The sequence below is a fragment of the Symphodus melops genome, assembly GCF_947650265.1.
Source record: "Symphodus melops genome assembly, chromosome: 18".
Classification (NCBI taxonomy): Eukaryota; Metazoa; Chordata; class Actinopteri; order Labriformes; family Labridae; genus Symphodus; species Symphodus melops.
Window position 1 is genome coordinate 11,476,918 of NC_136708.1, and position 19,826 is coordinate 11,496,743.

The following is a 19,826-nucleotide window of genomic DNA, read 5'->3' on the forward strand; positions in this document are numbered from 1 at the left end:
CACTCTGTCCCTGAAAATAAGCAATATTTCAATCTATTTTCTCAACCTGTGTCAACCAATGATTCAGACTATAGCTTTACCAGGGCCTTGATTGATTGGCACACGTAGCTGACCACGCACGCCAAATGGCCAGGAACTGAGCAGATAGTCGGTGCTCTGGAAGGACATGCTGCTAGTGACCAGAGCGCCGGCCACGTGGAAGGTGTAGATGTTGGTGGCTGTTTTCGTCACGGTGTGTCTGTTGTAAGAGGCAGACATGAAGAGCAGGTCGCCGCTCACCTGCTGCAGCTGTCCGCTCAGCCACAGGAAACCGGCCCAACACTAAATCTGAAAGAGACAAGGGAGAAGAGCGTGGAGATAGATGTCATTGGAGAAGGGTTCTTACACATGCCTCTGCATACCAGGAGTGTACGTGTGATTACTGCACCTTGAGGAGAGAGAACTTTTCATTCTAATATTAACATCCATCTTCATTTCTCTTTATTTACCCCGACTCTTGAGCAGCTCTAACCACACCGTTGAAGATCATTCAGCTTTATCTTATCTTCCACTTGCTTTCTCTTAACAGCTTGAGCCTCACTGTGACCTGAATAAAGTTCAACTACAGAAACACTTGCACACAGGTCAAGCATTTCACAGTACAACTCTGTACACAAGATCAACTCACTCATCACAACAGCCTCCAACCACACAAACGACGAAGGAAATCATCCTCCACTTCAGGAAGCACCGCGCAGACCCAGCTCCCCTCCACATCAACTGTGTCTGTGGAGAGAGGGTCCAGACCTTCAAGTTCCTGGGCACCCTCATCTCGGCTGACCTCTCCTGGACCCCGAACATCGTGGAGATCACCAAGAAGGCCCAACAACGCCTGCACTTCCTGAGAGTGCTCAGGAAGAACAACCTGGATGTGAAGCTGCTGCTGAACTTCTACCGCTCCTCCGTAGAGAGCCTGCTGCTGTGCTGCATCACAGTGAGGTACGCCAGCTGCACTGAAGCAGACAGGAAGGGACTTCAGAGAGTCATCAACACAGCGCAGGGGATCATCGGCTGCACTCTCCCCTCCCTCCTCTCTCGCTGCCTGAACAGAGCGAAGAACATTGTTAAAGACAGTTCTCACCCCAGCTTTCATCTGTTCGACGTGCTGCCCTCTGGCAGACGCTACAAGTGTGTCCGAGCTCGGACAAAGAGACCGAAGGACACCTTCTTCCCCAGAGCCATAACCACACTGAACCTGGACATGCGTTGACCATCCTACCTCTACCATACACTCTCACACACTGCTGGCCTGTGCAATACTCTACATTTCAGACTGGAATGTTTATTTATTTAAGAATTTACCCCACACTGTGCAATACTTATTGTATTTTTTTTTTTTTTACTATAGTTTACTTCATACTGTGCTATATTTATTACATCTCTGCTACGGTTTACATCTCATTCGGTGCAATATTCATACTGTATATCCTGTTGTAGTTCTACAATTTTCATACTGTGAAAATATTTCATTTTTTTATATCCTGATAAAAATTACATTCCATACCGTGCTAATATTTATTTTGATATCATATCCTGCTAAAATCACATCCATACTGTGCAATATCTATATTTTTTACATTTTATATCCTGCTTAAATCACTTTCATACTGTGTAAATATTTTTATTTTTATATTATATATACTGCTAAATTACATCTCATACTGTGCCAATATTTATATACTGCAAAATTACACTTCATACTGTGATATTTATATTTCTATATTTTATATACTGCAAAAAAATACATTTCATACTCTGACATTTATGTTTCTATATTTTATATACTGCAAAAAAATTACATTTCATACTGTGATATTTATATTTCTACATTTTATATACTGCTAGAATAACATCTAATAAAGTGAAAATAGTTTTTTTATACCCTGCTATGGTTCACGTCTCATACAATGCACTATTTATATTTTACACCCTGCTATAGACCTGCTATCTCGTACTGTGCAATAAGATATCTGATGTCTGTTTATCCTTTTAAATTTAGTATGCTGCAAACTTTAAAAGAGTCCTACCACACATATCCCACCTTCCGTTAACTAGGGTCACTTTTTTTCTCTTTTTCTTTTTGACCCATACCCTTCTTGTTGCTCTTGTTGTTTTTTGTTTTTAGCTGTGTGCACTTTAAGATGAAGCCAAGTAATCTCGTTGTACAATTTGTATCATGACAATAAAGGCATTCTATTCTATTCTAAACAGCCCACAAACTCCACTCCCCTCTTTCTATCTGCTTCCAACAGGCCTCATGACTTTTCTCCAACAATATCATCCTGGAAACGGAAAGACTTACACATTTACATCAACTGATGACACTGCTGTGTTCCTATTTTCAAAATCTAGCCACATGATAAACAGAGCGGATGGAAGAAAGCCAATTGCAAGTTGATTAAGTCTTAGCTACACTTAAACTCATACTACTATGACAGTCCCGTCCAACACAACTTCTTGGAGGCTGTATTCTTCACTTTTTCTTCAGCTTCTCTTGGATTGTGTTCATTTACTTAACCCTCATCTTATTTCTAACATGACATAATGTCAAATACAGATTATAATCCTGTACCATCTCTTTCACATAGGCTCATTATTTATCAAATTAGAAATCCTCTTTCTAATCATTTCGCTTTTACTTGGATAACGACAATGATTCCTCTATGCTCAATAAAATAAACTATCATTGTGCTTGAAAACAAATGGTTTATAGTTCTTGTTTTGTTTTTGTCAGTGTTTTGACTATGTGCTCTTCTAACAATCAGGTGTTAAGACTATACTTCAAGTCGCAGCTACACATTGACACACTGTTGTCAGGAAGACGATCTCAGTAATTAATGCCACCATTCACACGCATTCATACTGGGCAAGTGGTTGGTTAAATGTCTTGCCCAGGGACACAACGGACATGTTTCTGCAAGAATCACACGTGGCTCATTCACATTATATCCGCCAGCTTCACCCAATTTACAAATGATGATGTGTCCGACTAATACGACTACGATCATGACGATGACAGATAAAAACATTAATGAATGCTATCACCGGGTTGCAATGAGGTGGGCGGAGCTCAGCGGGTCACGTGCTCAACTAGCAATCAAGGAGCGGCAACTTGGCCATGTGTACCGGCACTAGTCGCTGCATTACACTGACAGCCAGATGATAGCATTCATGGGGCACCTGGAAGCTGGAATCGAACTCACAACCATGTGGTTGAGAGACGCCCTCGCTACCTTCTTAGCCAGCTTCCGCCCCGAATGTTGGCAAGTCTTTTGGTAAACTTAAAGGATCCACCCCCATAGAATGTTAAACACGTCATTATTAGTAAACTGTAAATCAAAGTAGCCGAAAAAGAATTTGCGGATCACAAAATAAACTTCAGCTATGAACAAATGCAAGGTCAACTGTCATCGACAATAACTCGTTTTACCTTTCTGTGGAAATAGCGCTACATAAGGCTAGCTGGCTAGCACTTCCATTCTAGCATTCTAGCTTTAGTCTACAGCTAACAGTAAAACAGAAGTAGCTTACTAAAAAGTCAAAACACTTACTTTCAATAAATATACATGCAGGTCTTTAGACAGTCCTCGTCCTATGATCCCATTAATTATTTCCATAAGGGATTTAATGCTCCATACTTCCATAATCATCCAATGAAGACCTACAGCCGGAGTGTAAGACTTTTAGCCGCTCGGCGCCGAACACGGAGCCTTGCTAGCAAGTTAGCTAGCTAGCTAGCACGAAAAGTACTGATAACTTTGTCATGCCGCTGTGAATGTAGTAAATTATCATTTACACAACACACGCTACAATACATGAAGTCAATTGCACTGACGGTATAAAAACTATCGCAACAACAAAAGAAACGCTATCATTCGCTATGGATTGTGGGATGTGTGGTTCTCCGACATAAGGGAGCAGCGCGGCCGCCATCTTGGATGTGTCTCTGGTCCGTCCGCTCCGTATTCATTTCAATGAAGGAAGGTCTATCCTCAATTACAATAATCATCACAACTCCCCGATTTTCGAACGGATTTTCACACGGTTTGGGTTTCTACAAACCGCAGAAATGTAGTTATGATACAGGACGTTTGACACGTTGAAAAATACGTGTTTTCATGCAAAAAGACTTTTGCTCTAACAAAGACATATGGTAGGCTATGGCTTATTGATCAACGTAGAAATGAATTAATTTGATATTTTAGTGAAGACACAGGCATGTTTGTTCATTGAAAACTAGCTACTTCTAGTTTCAAATCAATGCACTCTATTTTAACTCACATTTCCAAGTTATTCCTATTCATACCAATTGCCTTTTCAAGTTTGGTTAACTCGAGTTTTTAAGGCAGCAATTCAACTTAAAGTTTTCAAACAAACAACATTTCTAGTCCTTATCTTGACTAATAACACATTTCACAATAAACATACAGCTAATTTCTTCAAAAACATTCATTTGAACTTTTCAGTAACAGCCTTTTTTTCCCACTCAGTTTTTATTGAAGTTGTTTTCATGTTGAACAGCACACACACACACACACACACACACACAGAGTACAGACTACAGGAATGCATAATGAAAGAAAACAAAACAAAACAGGCAGACGGAGTCAGGTTTAGGGATTAGTTAATTTCAGTTTGTGCCCATTTCTCTAGAGCATTCCTTCATATCTGAAATATGTACCTTACATACCATTATGTACCAATATGTACCTTACATACCATTACCAGATACCTTATATATCTACCTATCTGCTCAGTTCCGGTCCATTTGGCGTGCAAGGTTTTCATCTCCATGGATTTCTGCAAGATGTTCACCAGCATCTTTACCCTGACCATGATGGGCGTGGTCAGCTACGTGTGCCAACCAATCAAGGCCCTGGTAAAGCTATAGTCTGAATCATTGGTTGACACAGGTTGAGAAAATAGATTGAAATATTGCTTATTTTCAGGGACAGAGTGCTAGATGGTGTACAGACAATATGTCAATATGTACAGAATATGTGTTGACAACAGATTTACTTGTTCATGAACTATCTGCCAGAATCTACAGTAAGAAGGTGCTTGAAATATAACTTTGAACTAATCAAGGTGCAGAGAAACAATAAATTAATGACAGACTAACAACACATAGAAGAAGCCCTTATCCAAAAACAACAACCATCAACTCCAGTGACGTGTATCTGGTTAAAATAATGTTGGCAGCCAGTAAAAACGCATCAACAAGAAGGTGGTCTATCTATCTATCTATCTATCTATCTATCTATCTATCTATCTATCTATCTATCTATCCATCTATCCATCTATCCATCTATCCATCCATCCATCCATCCATCCATCCATCTATCAAAACCCAGGTCCGTCTGCTGTAACCTCTGATGCACACTAGAGGGGGCTGTCGTACTCCAGAATATGTGCATTTCTCTAACTCAAACATTGTCCAGATAGATAGATACAGTGCCTTGCGAAAGTATTCGCCCCCCTTGAACTTTTTGACCTTTTGCCACATTTCTGGCATCAAACATAAAGATATAGAACTGTAATTTTTTGTGAAGAATCAACAACAAGTGGGACACAATCATGAAGTGGAACGAAATTTATTGGATATTTCAAACTGTATTAACAAATAAAGAATTGAAAATTTGGGTAATCAAGTCTCCGTATAAATGCACCTGCTCTGTGAGGTCAGTTTAAAGCGCAGAGAGCATCATGAAGAACAAGGAACACACCAGGCAGGTCCAAGATACTGTTGTGGAGAAGTTTAAAGCAGGATTTGGATACAAAAAGATTTCCCAAGCTTTAAACATCCCAAGGAGCACTGTGCAAGCGATAATATTGAAATGGAAGTAGTATTTCACCACTGCAAATCTACAAAGACCCGGCCGTCCCTCTAAACTTTCAGCTCATACAAGGAGAAAACTGATCAGAGATGCTGCCAAGAGGCCCATGATCACTCTGGATGAACTGCAGAAATGTACAGCTGCGTTGGGAGACTCTGTCCACAGGACAACAATCAGTCGTATACTGCACAACTCTGGCCTTTATGGAAGAGTGGCAAGAAGAAAGCCATTTCTTAAAGATATCCATAAAAAGTGTTGTTGAAAGTTTGCCACAAGCCACCTGGGACACACACCAAACCTGGAAGAAGGTGCTCTGGTCAGACGAAACCAAAATTGAACTTTTTGGCAACAATGCAAAACGTTATGTTTGGCGTAAACGCAACACAGCTCATCACCATGAACACACCATCCCCACTGTCAAACATGGTGGTGGCAGCATCATGGTTTGGGCCTGCTTTTCTTCAGCAGGGTCAGGGAAGCTGGTTAAAATTGATGGGAAGATGGATGGAGCCAAATACAGGACCATTCTGGAAGAAAACCTGATGCAATCTGCAAAAGACCTGAGACTGGAGATTTGTTGTCAACAAGACAATGATCCAAAACATAAAGCAAAATCTACAATGGAGTGGTTCACAAATAAACATATCCAGGTGTTAGAATGGCCAAGTCAAAGTCCAGACCTGAATCCTATTGAGAATCTGTGGAAACAACTGAAAACTGCTGTTCACAAACGCTGTCCATCCAACGTCACTGAGCTCGAGCTACAAAGTATTAAGTTAAGGGGGCTGAATAATTTTGCACGTCCAATTTTTCTGTTTTTTATTTGTTAAAAATGTTTGAAATATCCGATAAATTTCGTTTCACTTCATGATTGTGTCCCACTTGTTGCGGATTCTTCACAAAAAATTACAGTTTTAAATCTTTGTTTGAAGCCTGACATGTGGCAAAAGGTTGAAGGGGGCCGAATACTTTCACAAGGCACTGTATCTATCTATCTGGACAATGTTTGAGTTACAGAAATGCACATATTCTGGAGTACGACAGCCCCCTCTAGTGTGCATCGGCGGTTACAGCCGACGGACCTGGGTTTTGTTCGGGTTTAAGGTGCACTCTTTGCACTTTGATGTGCAATTCTCTTTAAGCATTGTTAAAGGAACGGTATGGGTATTCAAGAAGAAATATCCTCGGTGATATGTGGTTGCAGATTGGCTTCATGAAGGAATGCTCTAGAGAAATGGGCACAAACTGAAATGAACTAATCCCTAAACCTGACTCCGTCTGCCTTGATGTCATATTGTGACTCTTTGACCTTGTCTGTCTTGTTTTTCTGTTTTGTTTTCTTTCATCATGTATTCCTGTACTGTGTGTGTGTTGTTCAACATGAAAACAACTTCAATAAAAACTGAGTGGGGAAAAAAGGCTGTTACTGAAAAGTTCAAATGTTTTTGAAGAAATTAGCTGTATGTTTATTGTGAAATGTGTTATTAGTCAAGATAAGGGCTAGAAATGTAAAACTTTAGTCTACTTTGTTTGAAAACTTTAAGTTGAATTGCTGCCTTAAAAACTCGAGTTAACCAAACTTGAAAAGGCAATTGGTATGAATAGGAATAACTTGGAAATGTGAGTTAAAATAGAGTGCATTGATTTGAAACTAGAAGTAGCTAGTTTTCAATGAACAAACATGCCTGTTTCTTCACTAAAATATCAAATTAATTCATTTCTACGTTGATCAATAAGCCATAGCCTACCATATGTCTTTGTTAGAGCAAAAGTCTTTTTGCATGAAAACACGTATTTTTCAACGTGTCAAACGTCCTGTATCATAACTACATTTCTGCGGTTTGTAGAAACCCAAACCGTGTGAAAATCCGTTCGAAAATCGGGGAGTTGTGATGATTATTGTAATTGAGGATAGACCTTCCTTCATTGAAATGAATACGGAGCGGACGGACCAGAGACACATCCAAGATGGCGGCCGCGCTGCTCCCTTATGTCGGAGAACCACACATCCCACAATCCATAGCGAATGATAGCGTTTCTTTTGTTGTTGCGATAGTTTTTATACCGTCAGTGCAATTGACTTCATGTATTGTAGCGTGTGTTGTGTAAATGATAATTTACTACATTCACAGCGGCATGACAAAGTTATCAGTACTTTTCGTGCTAGCTAGCTAGCTAACTTGCTAGCAAGGCTCCGTGTTCGGCGCCGAGCGGCTAAAAGTCTTACACTCCGGCTGTAGGTCTTCATTGGATGATTATGGAAGTATGGAGCATTAAATCCCTTATGGAAATAATTAATGGGATCATAGGACGAGGACTGTCTAAAGACCTGCATGTATATTTATTGAAAGTAAGTGTTTTGACTTTTTAGTAAGCTACTTCTGTTTTACTGTTAGCTGTAGACTAAAGCTAGAATGCTAGAATGGAAGTGCTAGCCAGCTAGCCTTATGTAGCGCTATTTCCACAGAAAGGTAAAACGAGTTATTGTCGATGACAGTTGACCTTGCATTTGTTCATAGCTGAAGTTTATTTTGTGATCCGCAAATTCTTTTTCGGCTACTTTGATTTACAGTTTACTAATAATGACGTGTTTAACATTCTATGGGGGTGGATCCTTTAAGTTTACCAAAAGACTTGCCAACATTCGGGGCGGAAGCTGGCTAAGAAGGTAGCGAGGGCGTCTCTCAACCACATGGTTGTGAGTTCGATTCCAGCTTCCAGGTGCCCCATGAATGCTATCATCTGGCTGTCAGTGTAATGCAGCGACTAGTGCCGGTACACATGGCCAAGTTGCCGCTCCTTGATTGCTAGTTGAGCACGTGACCCGCTGAGCTCCGCCCACCTCATTGCAACCCGGTGATAGCATTCATTAATGTTTTTATCTGTCATCGTCATGATCGTAGTCGTATTAGTCGGACACATCATCATTTGTAAATTGGGTGAAGCTGGCGGATATAATGTGAATGAGCCACGTGTGATTCTTGCAGAAACATGTCCGTTGTGTCCCTGGGCAAGACATTTAACCAACCACTTGCCCAGTATGAATGCGTGTGAATGGTGGCATTAATTACTGAGATCGTCTTCCTGACAACAGTGTGTCAATGTGTAGCTGCGACTTGAAGTATAGTCATAACACCTGATTGTTAGAAGAGCACATAGTCAAAACACTGACAAAAACAAAACAAGAACTATAAACCATTTGTTTTCAAGCACAATGATAGTTTATTTTATTGAGCATAGAGGAATCATTGTCGTTATCCAAGTAAAAGTGAAATGACAAGAGGATTTCTAATTTGATAAATAATGAGCCTATGTGAAAGAGATGGTACAGGATTATAATCTGTATTTGACATGATTTCATGTTAGAAATAAGATGAGGGTTAAGCAAATGAACACAATCCAAGAGAAGCTGAAGAAAAAGTGAAGAATACAGCCTCCAAGAAGTTGTGTTGGACGGGACTGTCATAGTAGTATGAGTTTAAGTGTAGCTAAGACTTAATGAACTTGCAATTGGCTTTCTTCCATCCGCTCTGTTTATCATGTGGCTAGATTTTGAAAATAGGAACACAGCAGTGTCATCAGTTGATGTAAATGTGTAAGTCTTTCCGTTTCCAGGATGATATTGTTGGAGAAAAGTCATGAGGCCTGTTGGAAGCAGATAGAAACAAGGGAGTGGAGTTTCTGGGCTGTTTGTGTGGTTGGAGGCTGTTGTGATGAGTGAGTTGATCCTCTTTACAGAGTTGTAGTGTGAAATGCTTGACATGTGTGCAAGTGTTGCTGTAGTTCAACTTTTTTCAGGTCACAGTGAATGCTCATGATGACCTGCTCAACTCCTGGCCGTTTGGTTTGCAAGGTTTTCATCTCCATGGATTTCTGTTCACCAGCATATTTACCTTGACCACGATGAACGTGGAGTGCTACATGGCCGTGTTCCAACCAATCAAGGCCCTGGATTTCAGCACACCAGTCAAGGCCAAGATCATCAATGTGATTATGTGGGTGCTGTGGTCTGCTGCTGGGGTTCCTGCAATGATAAATCCAACAATGGTACCTTTTTCTGCAATAAATATATATACATTTCTGTGCAATGTGACTCCACTTGAGATTTTGAACAGAAGTTACAAATCATATTTCTCTTTTTGCTATGTTTCTATTATTGAGACTAAAGATGGTCTGTCTTATATGCAATTTTAAACTTTTGAACTTCCTTACATTGTTCTAACTCCGTTGTAATGGTTGGACAGTCCCAAAATATGTGGCAACTGCAGGCCCATAGAGAAGGCACACAAAATTAGTCACAGAATAGTTTTTTTTAGCATTGACTACTGCGTCATTATCATATCTAGACAAACAAATAAATGAATTGCTTTGGAGCCAAAAAATTTAGTTTTTGAATGTTGGTAATCCTGGTTTGTTGACTCTTGTGAGAGTCTTTCTTTAACAGACAGAAATGTGCACAGAAATAAACAAATATAGAAATAAAACAGTAAAGATAACATGTTGAACAATACTTTACACTCATAAGTAACAATGAAAAAAAGAAAAGAAAAATTCTAGTATATGATTCTTTTTTTATTAAAATAGCATTAATTGTTTCATAAGATGTGGTTTATTTATTTAAGTCATGACATATTTCCATTGCAGCAGTTGACATTTAATACGTTAATATTTAAAAAACCTGATCGCAGGAAAGTGGTCAAGAAACGGTCAAGAGGGGGCGCTACAGGGAAACAAAAAGAAAAGTGACAGGCGCTGTGTGCATTAGAAGAAGACGTGAGCTACAGTACAACATCAGAGAAGAAGACCTCTGTAGAGTCATGTTTTCATAACCAAGTCCAAGGTTACTTTGAAGATACGGCTGACTAACATGAACAGCCTTTGATAACATCTGATCTCGGTAAGATAAAACAGCCTTACAGGTTGTTGCGTTGTCATAGAAACAAACCACACCGGCATTAACAAGCTAGCTGCTGTTGCTAACCAGTGAGCTCAATGTAAGAGGTCAGACGAAACTCAGTAACATATTCATATTTATACACCTTGCCGCATGTTGGTGTGTATGTAGTGTGTAACGATATTTACGATCTATAACGCGTTTACGAAAAGACACCGCTCGTGTGAGTAAGTTGTTTTAGTGATGTAATCAGGTGTGTTTTTTTGTTCCCTGACGTGACTAGATTATTCTGTTCGTGAAGCCGGATGTGGGGTGACCTCCAGTATGAACGGGGTTTTAGCTGAGGGGACTCGTGGAGGAACTGTCAGATCAACTTTAGAGATGCAAACACTCAAAGACGAGAGCTGTCAGCCTAAACACCTGTGACACCTGACATTTGTTCTCCTCTGATTTCAGCCGAGGTCACGATGAGTGTCCCCTGTTTCTTGTCCTCTGCTGCCCGAAGCTTCAGCCGGCCGTGTCCCACAACAGGTCTGCTCTACTGCCGGTTACTCAGCTCAGGACCAAGGTGAGATTAATCTGCTGTGTGCAGAAACTTCTGTGTTTGATTTAGCCTTGTCTCTTTTTTTCTGATTCGCCACAATTCACAAACAATTCTGAGCTCTCATCCCATGTATATACTTCACTGAAAGTGATTGTGTAATCATGTAGAGTTTGAATTGAATTTAGTACATCAAATCTATCTATCTATCCATCTATCTATCTATCTATCTATCTATCTATCTATCTATCTATCTATCTATCTATCTATCCATCTATCCATCTATCTGCAAGATGTTAATTTTCTTCCAGTTAGTGTAGAATTCATGTTTACAATCATTGTCATTATTCAATAAAGATTATCCTTATTATTTCATAGAATATGTGAAATGTAACCTCAAAACTTCCAGAAATATCTCTGTGAAGGAGTGACAATGTTTGTTTCTGTGCAGATACACAAACAAAGTTCTGGTGGTAACCAGTTGGGACATAATTCTGGCTCTGTTCGTTGTGATCTGCTGTCGTGGCTGCTCAATTTAAAAGCGCTGTGGAGACGAATGACAAGAAAACTACAAAATGATGTAATCTAGTGACAATTAATTGTCAGATCTGCTGCACACGTCTCAAAGAGTTTATAATTCCAGGATCAAAACACATAAATTACTGATAAAAAGCCAGATTTCTTCACTTACCTTCTTACTACATATTCACCCAGGTCCTTTGTGCTCTACACATTTGTTCTTAACACATTCAGTGTAGTGTTTAAATTCTTTGAGCACTGTGAACAAAAAGCTGTTTGTTACATTGGAACAATAGGCAAAGTGTCAATGGTCTGTGATGCCAAATGAAAGCACATAGAACCAGATGTTCAATACAACCAGGTGTCAGTGCGATCAAAGGGAACTGGCTCTTTAAATGTTCTCATGATGTCCATGAGGTCAAAGTCTGCTTGCTGTGTTTGAGTTTTTTGTAGCATAACACTGTTGTGTAGATTTCACTGACTGAACAAGAGATTCTCTGAATGAAGTGACAGAAGCCTCCTTTTCCCTTTAGAAGAAGTATGTCGTCTAAACGGCAGATGGATCATCTCGAGAGAACAGCAAAAGACTCCCGACAGAATGTAAGTACATGTTGTGTATAGAAATGAATTCATCCCTCTCCATATTATCACTCATCCATGACAGCTGCTGACCTCAGTGCTTTTCCTCTGGTTGTGCACAGGCTCTTTATCCGGCTCAAGTGTGTGGCATCGTGGATGAATCAGAGACAGTGAAGCGCTTGAGGATAGCTGTCCACCCAGACTTTAGCTTCAAGGCTGGCCAGTGGTGAGTAGACACTTAAGTTAAATACTAAACAGCAAATGTGTATGTGGGATACACTGATGTAGTTCAGTTCATCACCAGAACAAATAGTCTGTCACAATGGCACGCAGCACTACAATTTACATCCACACACGTTGTAAATCAATAAACTAGGTACAGGAATTGTTAACTGTGAATGCTCTAGATCCTCAGCTTGAGAAACGTGTTACTGAACAGTTTTGTGATTTAGCTTGTGTCACAGAATCAAGCATTCAGCGAGAGAGGAATAACAACGTTTTGCTGTAATTCTCGCAGTAACCACAAGGGGGTGGCATTGTCATTGATTTGTCCTGCTGTAGGCCTGCTCATTCTCTTTCCTCGCAAACCATTTTTTTTTTTTTTTTGGTCAACAATTTAAAACATGTGAATGCCCTATTGTGTCTAATAGAAAGATAAAAAGGCTGCATTATATCAACCAGTGACTGGATCAAAGTTGATGAATCATGTAGAGACTTTTTTGTTGAGAAAGGATAATAGCACTGAAAGATAAAGTTGTTATTCAAAATGACCCCATCACCTGAAGTTAACTCTTAGATTTAGTACAGCTGTACGCACGGCTTGCAGCTGTGTCTTGGAAGCTGCTCGATACGCAGCGTCTCCTTTGACTTCAGGTGAACTCAAATCTATCTTGAAGTTTAAAGCCGACACCCAGCCACTCTTTCTGAATCAGAACAGGAAGTAAAGTTTGTCTTGGATGAAGGCACAGCTTCTTTTTCTTTTTCTCCCAGTCTGTTAAACAGTGTTGCCAATGTTAATTAGTGTTCCCTGCACATGCCGTAGATGTACATGAGCCCATACTGTAGGTGGGCGGTGGTGAGATATAAAACCAGCAGCCAGTTGCCCCGCAGCGACTGATAATGAATGTAAATAGATGGAAATCCTCGAGTTTTCGTGTTTTGTGAGAAAAATGGCTGTGAAGTTTTTAGTCGCCAGGTGGGAGAGGAGGAGGAAGAGGAGGAGGAGGAGAAGTATTGAGGTGGGTGGAACATATGTGTGCGTCTTTGCAGCGGATCCATATTTATGATGCCTGTGAGGGCTGTGCAGTCAGTGTGTCTGCTCTCAACAGTGGCTCATTGTGTTGGTGGAACATTAGACCAACTGTTAAGCATCGGCGTTTTCCTCTGAGGGCGCTCTGCCTCTGTTTGTTGACGGACAGATGCGACCATGTCGGGGGTAAACGGGGACACCACACATTGTTTAAACTGAGTCGCAGCAACGTTTCCATCTGGTTTGATTTTTGTTCTTCTTGGTTTTCGGAACAGGCCGCTCCCTTCATGAAGTCGAAGGACACTACCTTCACTCACGCTTCGACCCTTAACCGAGCTTCTTCTTTCACTTCGTTTTGAATGAACTTGTTGTGTTTAAAAATCTGCAAGGTCAGCTATGATTGGAGCAGCACACGCATGGCCAGACTTTGTGTTGTTGTGTTAAGTGGGTCGTTTCTAGTTCTTGATACTGACGCTCAAACATCCACATGTAAGATAAATATTTAGACTTGGACGTAATAGACTGCTTGTGTTTTATGTTTTGCATGCAGGGTGGATTTCTTTATTCCTGGCGTGGAGACTGTCGGAGGTTTCTCCATGTGCTCCAGTCCAGGTCTGCTCCAGAGGGAGGGGGTTGTTGAACTGGCTGTCAAATACTCCAAACACCCTCCAGCCCACTGGATCCACACGGCAGTGAGTGGACATGTATTACATACAATGACTTCAGTAATTGCTAGAGATGGACTTGTTTTTTTATTGAATACATATTTATTAGGTTGCCAGCGTCTTTATTATTCTATAAACACGCTCAATGAGCAAAGACGAAGATTTTTATTCCGGGACAACTTTATTTTCTGTCGGAGACATTTCTGACAACCAGTTTTAGTTTCCTTGGTTCACTTTAATATCCGATGTCTGACCAACTTTTTTTTTTTTTTTTTTTTTTTTTTTTAAAGACCTGGAAATGACAACAAAAATGAAAAATGTTAGGCCCATAATAAAACACTGACCGTTAATGAAACATTTATTTAAATAATTCCTCCAAACTGCACCAAGCTACAGGACCAATGCTCTTTGTCACTCGTAAAACTCTCCTCTAGAAACATTTGAGTGAAAGACATGAATTGTATTTTTTTAATTCTATAAAGATTTAAAGAGCCATTCTTAACTTTGTTATGGTCTCTCGTTGTTTCACGTAACTCATCAGTACATCAAGAACAGAAATGGCTGCTCGTCCTGACTCCTGGAGGAATGAAGAGTTACCCAACAAACAGCCACACTGAGTGACTGCTCCACCAGGCCAATTCTGGCATGCTCTTGACTATAGGCCTAATGTTTCACAAGCTCATTATGTTGAGGTTTTATCATTCAGGCATCGCACCACGACCAGAGACGATGACAGAGAAGTTCAATCATGTGTGTGGACAGTGCACATGAAAGGAGGAGCAAGGATCGGTGTTTTTCCTCCTGTTTGCTGTTTTACTTGTGCTGAATATGTGAACCACGCTTCCCCTACACTTCTCATATCCACACACGAACACACTCTTTCCTGTATGCTTCCAGAGTGGACAGAGCGTGCAGATCGTCTCCTAGTCTTAACCTCTCATCTCATCTGAGTAGGGATGTGTCACTTCACTCAACTCACTGTATGATTCACGATGCTGGGTTCACAATTCGATTTTATTTCCAGAGAATCGGGAGGTGATTGGAGCTAACTCATTGCGCTGTCGATTAAATGCTTCATCATGTTGGTTGTGCTTTTTGTGTAGTTTCGTCTTGTTGCATTATTTGCACACAGTTTTTGTCTCGTCCTTTATCTTCTCACCTCTTTCATTGTCTGCCTTTGGGAAGCCAAAATGCTTCCTCTGCCACGGCCACGCCTGCTCCTTACAACCAACCGCCTCCGCTCTGCAGCTGCTGACGGCCACCAGATTTACGGAGATGAATTTTTTCTGAGGACCGATTTCGAACCGTGACACCTTTTGAATCGATTTTTAACTGCCTCCAGATTAATCTTTACATCCTTACATTTGAGACATGTTTTTCTCGGGGACAACCTCTGCGTCGCTCGCTGGCTCTGCGGCTGTCAGTGACGGCTGGTCTCGGCCGAAGCTGGCACGTCTACTGTTGTGAACATGCATTGGCATTTAAGTCCAGACCCTTAATACAAGATGATCCCACTTTTATCAGGGGGTCTGTTGGGTGGGGACAAAGATAAGATAATCACTTTGTCTGGCATCTACCCCGTCATGTCTTACCATTATTTGTATCAATGCATCAAGAATACAATCGCTCTGTTTGCTAACCAGAGAAGAGCTCTTCAGAAGGAGCGTTCAGGATCTGGATGTTTACATTGAAGATGAGGGAAAAAGAGCACAACGATTAGGGTCTCGTGTTTGAAGTGTCCGAGGAAGCCTCCTGACGTTCATTAAAGTCGTGTGACTGCATAATGAAGGTCTGTTCATAGAAATATCAAAGGGTTCGAAGGAAAAGTGTTTCAGTCACCTTATCATATATGTATTCATTCATACACATGGAAAGATGTTTGAAGTGAGTTAACGAGTATGTTGTGGGTGACGGTGTGTGTGCTACCAAAAGGTACCGTTTGTTTTTTTAATCGTGTGTGTGTGTGTGTGTGTTTGATATGTACAATGTTTCCTTTCTGCTTACCTTTGCCTTCCATTTCTGTACTCTCTGTGTTTGTTTGCAGCTTCTGTGTTTGATGATGGGCCCTAATAAATAGCTTGAAGCTAGTGCGCCGTGTGTAAATAAGTATCAGGGAAAGCGCTGTGATGTGTTCCAGTGTTCAGCCTCTCACAGCTCTCTGCTCTGGGATCGTTTGATGAGGTGTGTTTTGATATTTGTGCTTCGACTCCTCTCTGCGAGCACGAACAGCACAGGGACCATGGCAGCAGATTAAGAGTGCGAGCATTGTTGTTTTGTGTGCGTGCGTGCGCGCTCAAGTGTGTACAAAAAAAAAAACACACACACACATAGAGGCATATTTACAGCTGCTTACGACTTCAAAAGAGCTTCTCTGCCAAACTTGTGAAATCGCTTTCAGCCGCAGCGCAGCAAAGGTTTGTTGTGTTTATGCGTGTGGATCTAAAAGTGGCTTCTTCTGTTTTTTTTGTTTCCTGGGGCGGCGGCAGAGTTCAAGAGATGCTGTATTTTTCTGGGAATTTATTTCAAATTGGAGGAGGTGTATTTCAGCTGCAAAGAGAGATGCTCAACATGCCATCTTCATCTTTTGTTTGTCCTAATCTCATCCCTCTCTCTTCCTCCCCTCAGTGTTCAGTCGGCTCCCAGGTGGCCATGCGTGTCGGCGGAGACTTCTTCTTCGACCCGTCGCCCTCCGGCTCCGCTGTGGATCTGCTGCTGGTGGCAGGCGGGGTCGGGATCAACCCCTTGTACTCCATCCTGTTGCACACTGCCGACCTGCTGCATCTTAATCAAGCTTCTGGTGGGCGGGACTACAACATAGGCTCCGCCCACCTCTGTTATAGCGCCAAGACCATGCAGGACCTGCTGTTTAAGGTGTGTGTGCTCGTATGAAGGGAAAGTTGTTTTGGACTTGCTGCTGTAGGTCTATGATATATTCCATGTGTGTGTGTGTGCTGCAAAAGTATGACAGTCGCACCTCCTTCTTTTTTCTCTTTCCTCCCCAGAGCTCGATCATCGAGGCGTGTCGGGACTTTCCTGACAAGTTCTCCTGTGACTTCCACATCACGCAACAGAGCACAGATGTCGACCCGCACCTCCAGTCATTCCTCAAGCGTAAGTAAAGCCCACACACACACACACACACACACACACACACACACACACACACACACACACACACACACACACACACACACACACACACACACACACACACACACACACACACACACACACACACACACACACACACACACACACTCTGCTCTTTGTGTTGTCATGGCAATCACTTATTTAATTAATTGATTTTGGTTTCATTCTCTTCCCCACTCTGCTCTGCAGTTAAGAGTTTTCATTGATTGATTTCGCTTGTTTCTCTTCAGGCGGCAGGATCACAGAGGAGGAGCTGCAAGCTCGTGTGGACCCACAGAGGACTTTATGCTTCCTGTGCGGACCCCCACCCATGATTGAAGCAATTTCAAAAACCCTCATGGACCTCGGCCTCCCGAAAGACAGAATCCTCTTCGAGAAGTGGTGGTAGAAATTCCCCTCCAGTCCTTGCTGCAGCAGCCTGTGCCCGATCGGTGATCCACCGCTGGGACCGCCCACTCTTGATCCAGCAGCTGACTCAGTCAAACAACAGAGAAGACTTGTATTTCTTCAAATCTGAATAGACGACTGAACAGACTGTTAAAAATAAATCTACTTTGGTAACACATTTACGCTCACTGGATTTAACACGGAGTGTGACGGGACTCAATGTGACAGCTTGTTGCACATTTTCTCAGCTTCACACGCTTTCCTGAGGATCTGATTCAGCATCATCGGTGTTGATCAATTTGAAACCACTGATGTACCTTTGTAAGCACTTCTTAACAGCAATAATGTGACAATCTTGAAAAATACACGTTCACTTTATCCTTAGAGTCAGATAGTAAGACTAATACACCATACGTATCACTGCTCGCTTAGTTCAAAGAGGGGAAAGCTATCCAGCTCCACCCTGAGGTGATCAAATCATCATTCAGTCACTTTCCAGGAAGTGAAGAAATAATCATGAACGTTAACATCATGAAAGGGAAGTGTTTTTACTCTTTAGACTTTGCTGTGAGGATTTCAGATTAAATTTATGAAATAGTACGCTTTAAGGTGGATATTGTAACATCATAAGATAGAACTCTATGCTCTTAGTAGTTCTAACCAGCCGCTGGCTTTAACCTCATATGTTGTGGCGAGACGCGAGTGCACCATTGATCTTTCTATCTCACTCTTAGCAAGTGAAGAAGTGTATTTTTGAGAACGTTAACTACTGCCTCAGTGCCCTGAGCGTGCAGATGATCAGGGCCAACGATGGCAGTCTGGACTGTTTTTTTTAATTTCACATTCTTCAATGAAATACCTCAAAACATTCGTTTGAGTTTTCTTAGAGATGTTTTACTATGTGTACACCGAATGAAATGACGCTTTATTTATTTGCAGAGCTGAAGACGATTTGAAGCTGGGTTGACTGAGTTTACTTTTACTTTCACATTTTATCAGCGCACAAACTTCACCCCAAGTGTATTTCTGGAGTCAAACATTCTCCCACTTTCAGTCACTCACACTGTTACATGCATCATACAGTGTCGATCTCGCATATACGAATAAACATGGGGAAGTGAGTATCCCATGGTGTACTGTAATGGAACCTCCAGGTGGTCTCTGATTGGCTCAGATCACTGAACGTCCCTCGGAGATGGTAGCGAGCTTCTTGTTATCGTCTCTTGAGACTCACTTGAGTTTCTGTATTTCTTCCTCATTTGAGGAAATAAAGAACATTTGAGTCTATCTGTTTCAATCATTTTATTGACCTCTGCTTTTATACAAAGACTCACACGTCACACTACGCACGGACGCCTGATCTGCTCCAGGAAATCAGTAATAAATAGCTCATTTCTAAAATACACATTTTCTGAAGGGAGAGCCTTTTTTTTACAGGTCGGTGCCAAATAACAAAACACATTTAACGTTCCTCCTGAAGAATCAAACAAAACTGAGCCTTAGCGTTTGATTTAAGATCTCTGAAAAATCTTCTAGCACCTGATTCCAACATGTTTATGGACATAGTTTGAGATGACCACGTCAGATTCATTGGAAAAGTCTTTTACGACAACAAAATCCCTTGTAATACCGTCGGTCCGTCCTGCATTCTGTCTACAGAAATGTCTGGAATCGTTACCAAATAGAATTCAATGACACAAATGTAATGCTGATTCTGTTAACTCACATTATATTCAATATGTTTTCAAAGGTTCATTGTTAACATTGAAAACATGAATGAAAGTTAAAGGTGAACTCCTGCACACGAACTGGCAAACAAACATTTTGGCTCTAGACCTTGATGAAGGACAGAAACATTGCCAAGAGTTGAATATTTACAAGTTAGACAGTGTGCGGGTATTCACCTTCAACTTTTTCATGGACACATTGCTCTCTGACGCACCGAAAAATAATTGGGGAGGAAAAG

At 41.2% G+C, this 19,826-nt stretch overlaps 1 protein-coding gene and 2 long non-coding RNA genes across 6 annotated transcripts; 1 reads left to right on the forward strand and 2 right to left on the reverse strand.

Moving 5' to 3' along the window:
- Positions 1 to 292: 292 nt before the first annotated feature.
- On the reverse strand, positions 293 to 4,197 carry LOC306839113. The gene is made up of 3 exons (XR_013781159.1): positions 3,591 to 4,197; positions 668 to 1,081; positions 293 to 327 (listed from the first exon to the last, which is right to left on the reverse strand). It is a non-coding gene; the product is annotated as an uncharacterized lncRNA (long non-coding RNA).
- On the reverse strand, positions 1,618 to 1,772 carry LOC306839624. The gene is made up of 2 exons (XR_013781224.1): positions 1,734 to 1,772; positions 1,618 to 1,694 (listed from the first exon to the last, which is right to left on the reverse strand). It is a non-coding gene; the product is annotated as an uncharacterized lncRNA (long non-coding RNA).
- A 6,361-nt stretch (positions 4,198 to 10,558) lies between the features above and the next one.
- oxnad1 (oxidoreductase NAD-binding domain containing 1) lies at positions 10,559 to 18,984 on the forward strand. 4 transcript variants are annotated; one of them, XM_079367677.1, is made up of 8 exons: positions 10,559 to 10,773; positions 11,227 to 11,338; positions 12,367 to 12,430; positions 12,532 to 12,635; positions 14,209 to 14,350; positions 16,949 to 17,194; positions 17,326 to 17,434; positions 17,704 to 18,984. In XM_079367677.1, the coding sequence occupies exons 2-8, from the start codon at positions 11,238 to 11,240 to the stop codon at positions 17,859 to 17,861; spliced, it is 924 nt and encodes a 307-aa protein (XP_079223803.1). In that variant the 5' UTR covers positions 10,559 to 10,773; positions 11,227 to 11,237; the 3' UTR covers positions 17,862 to 18,984. The 4 variants fall into 4 exon arrangements, with proteins under 4 accessions (XP_079223803.1, XP_079223800.1, XP_079223801.1 ...); XM_079367674.1 differs by having other exon boundaries at positions 10,561 to 10,773; positions 12,364 to 12,430; XM_079367675.1 differs by lacking the exon at positions 10,559 to 10,773 and adding an exon at positions 10,818 to 10,997 and having other exon boundaries at positions 12,364 to 12,430.
- The last annotated feature ends 842 nt before the right edge of the window (positions 18,985 to 19,826 follow it).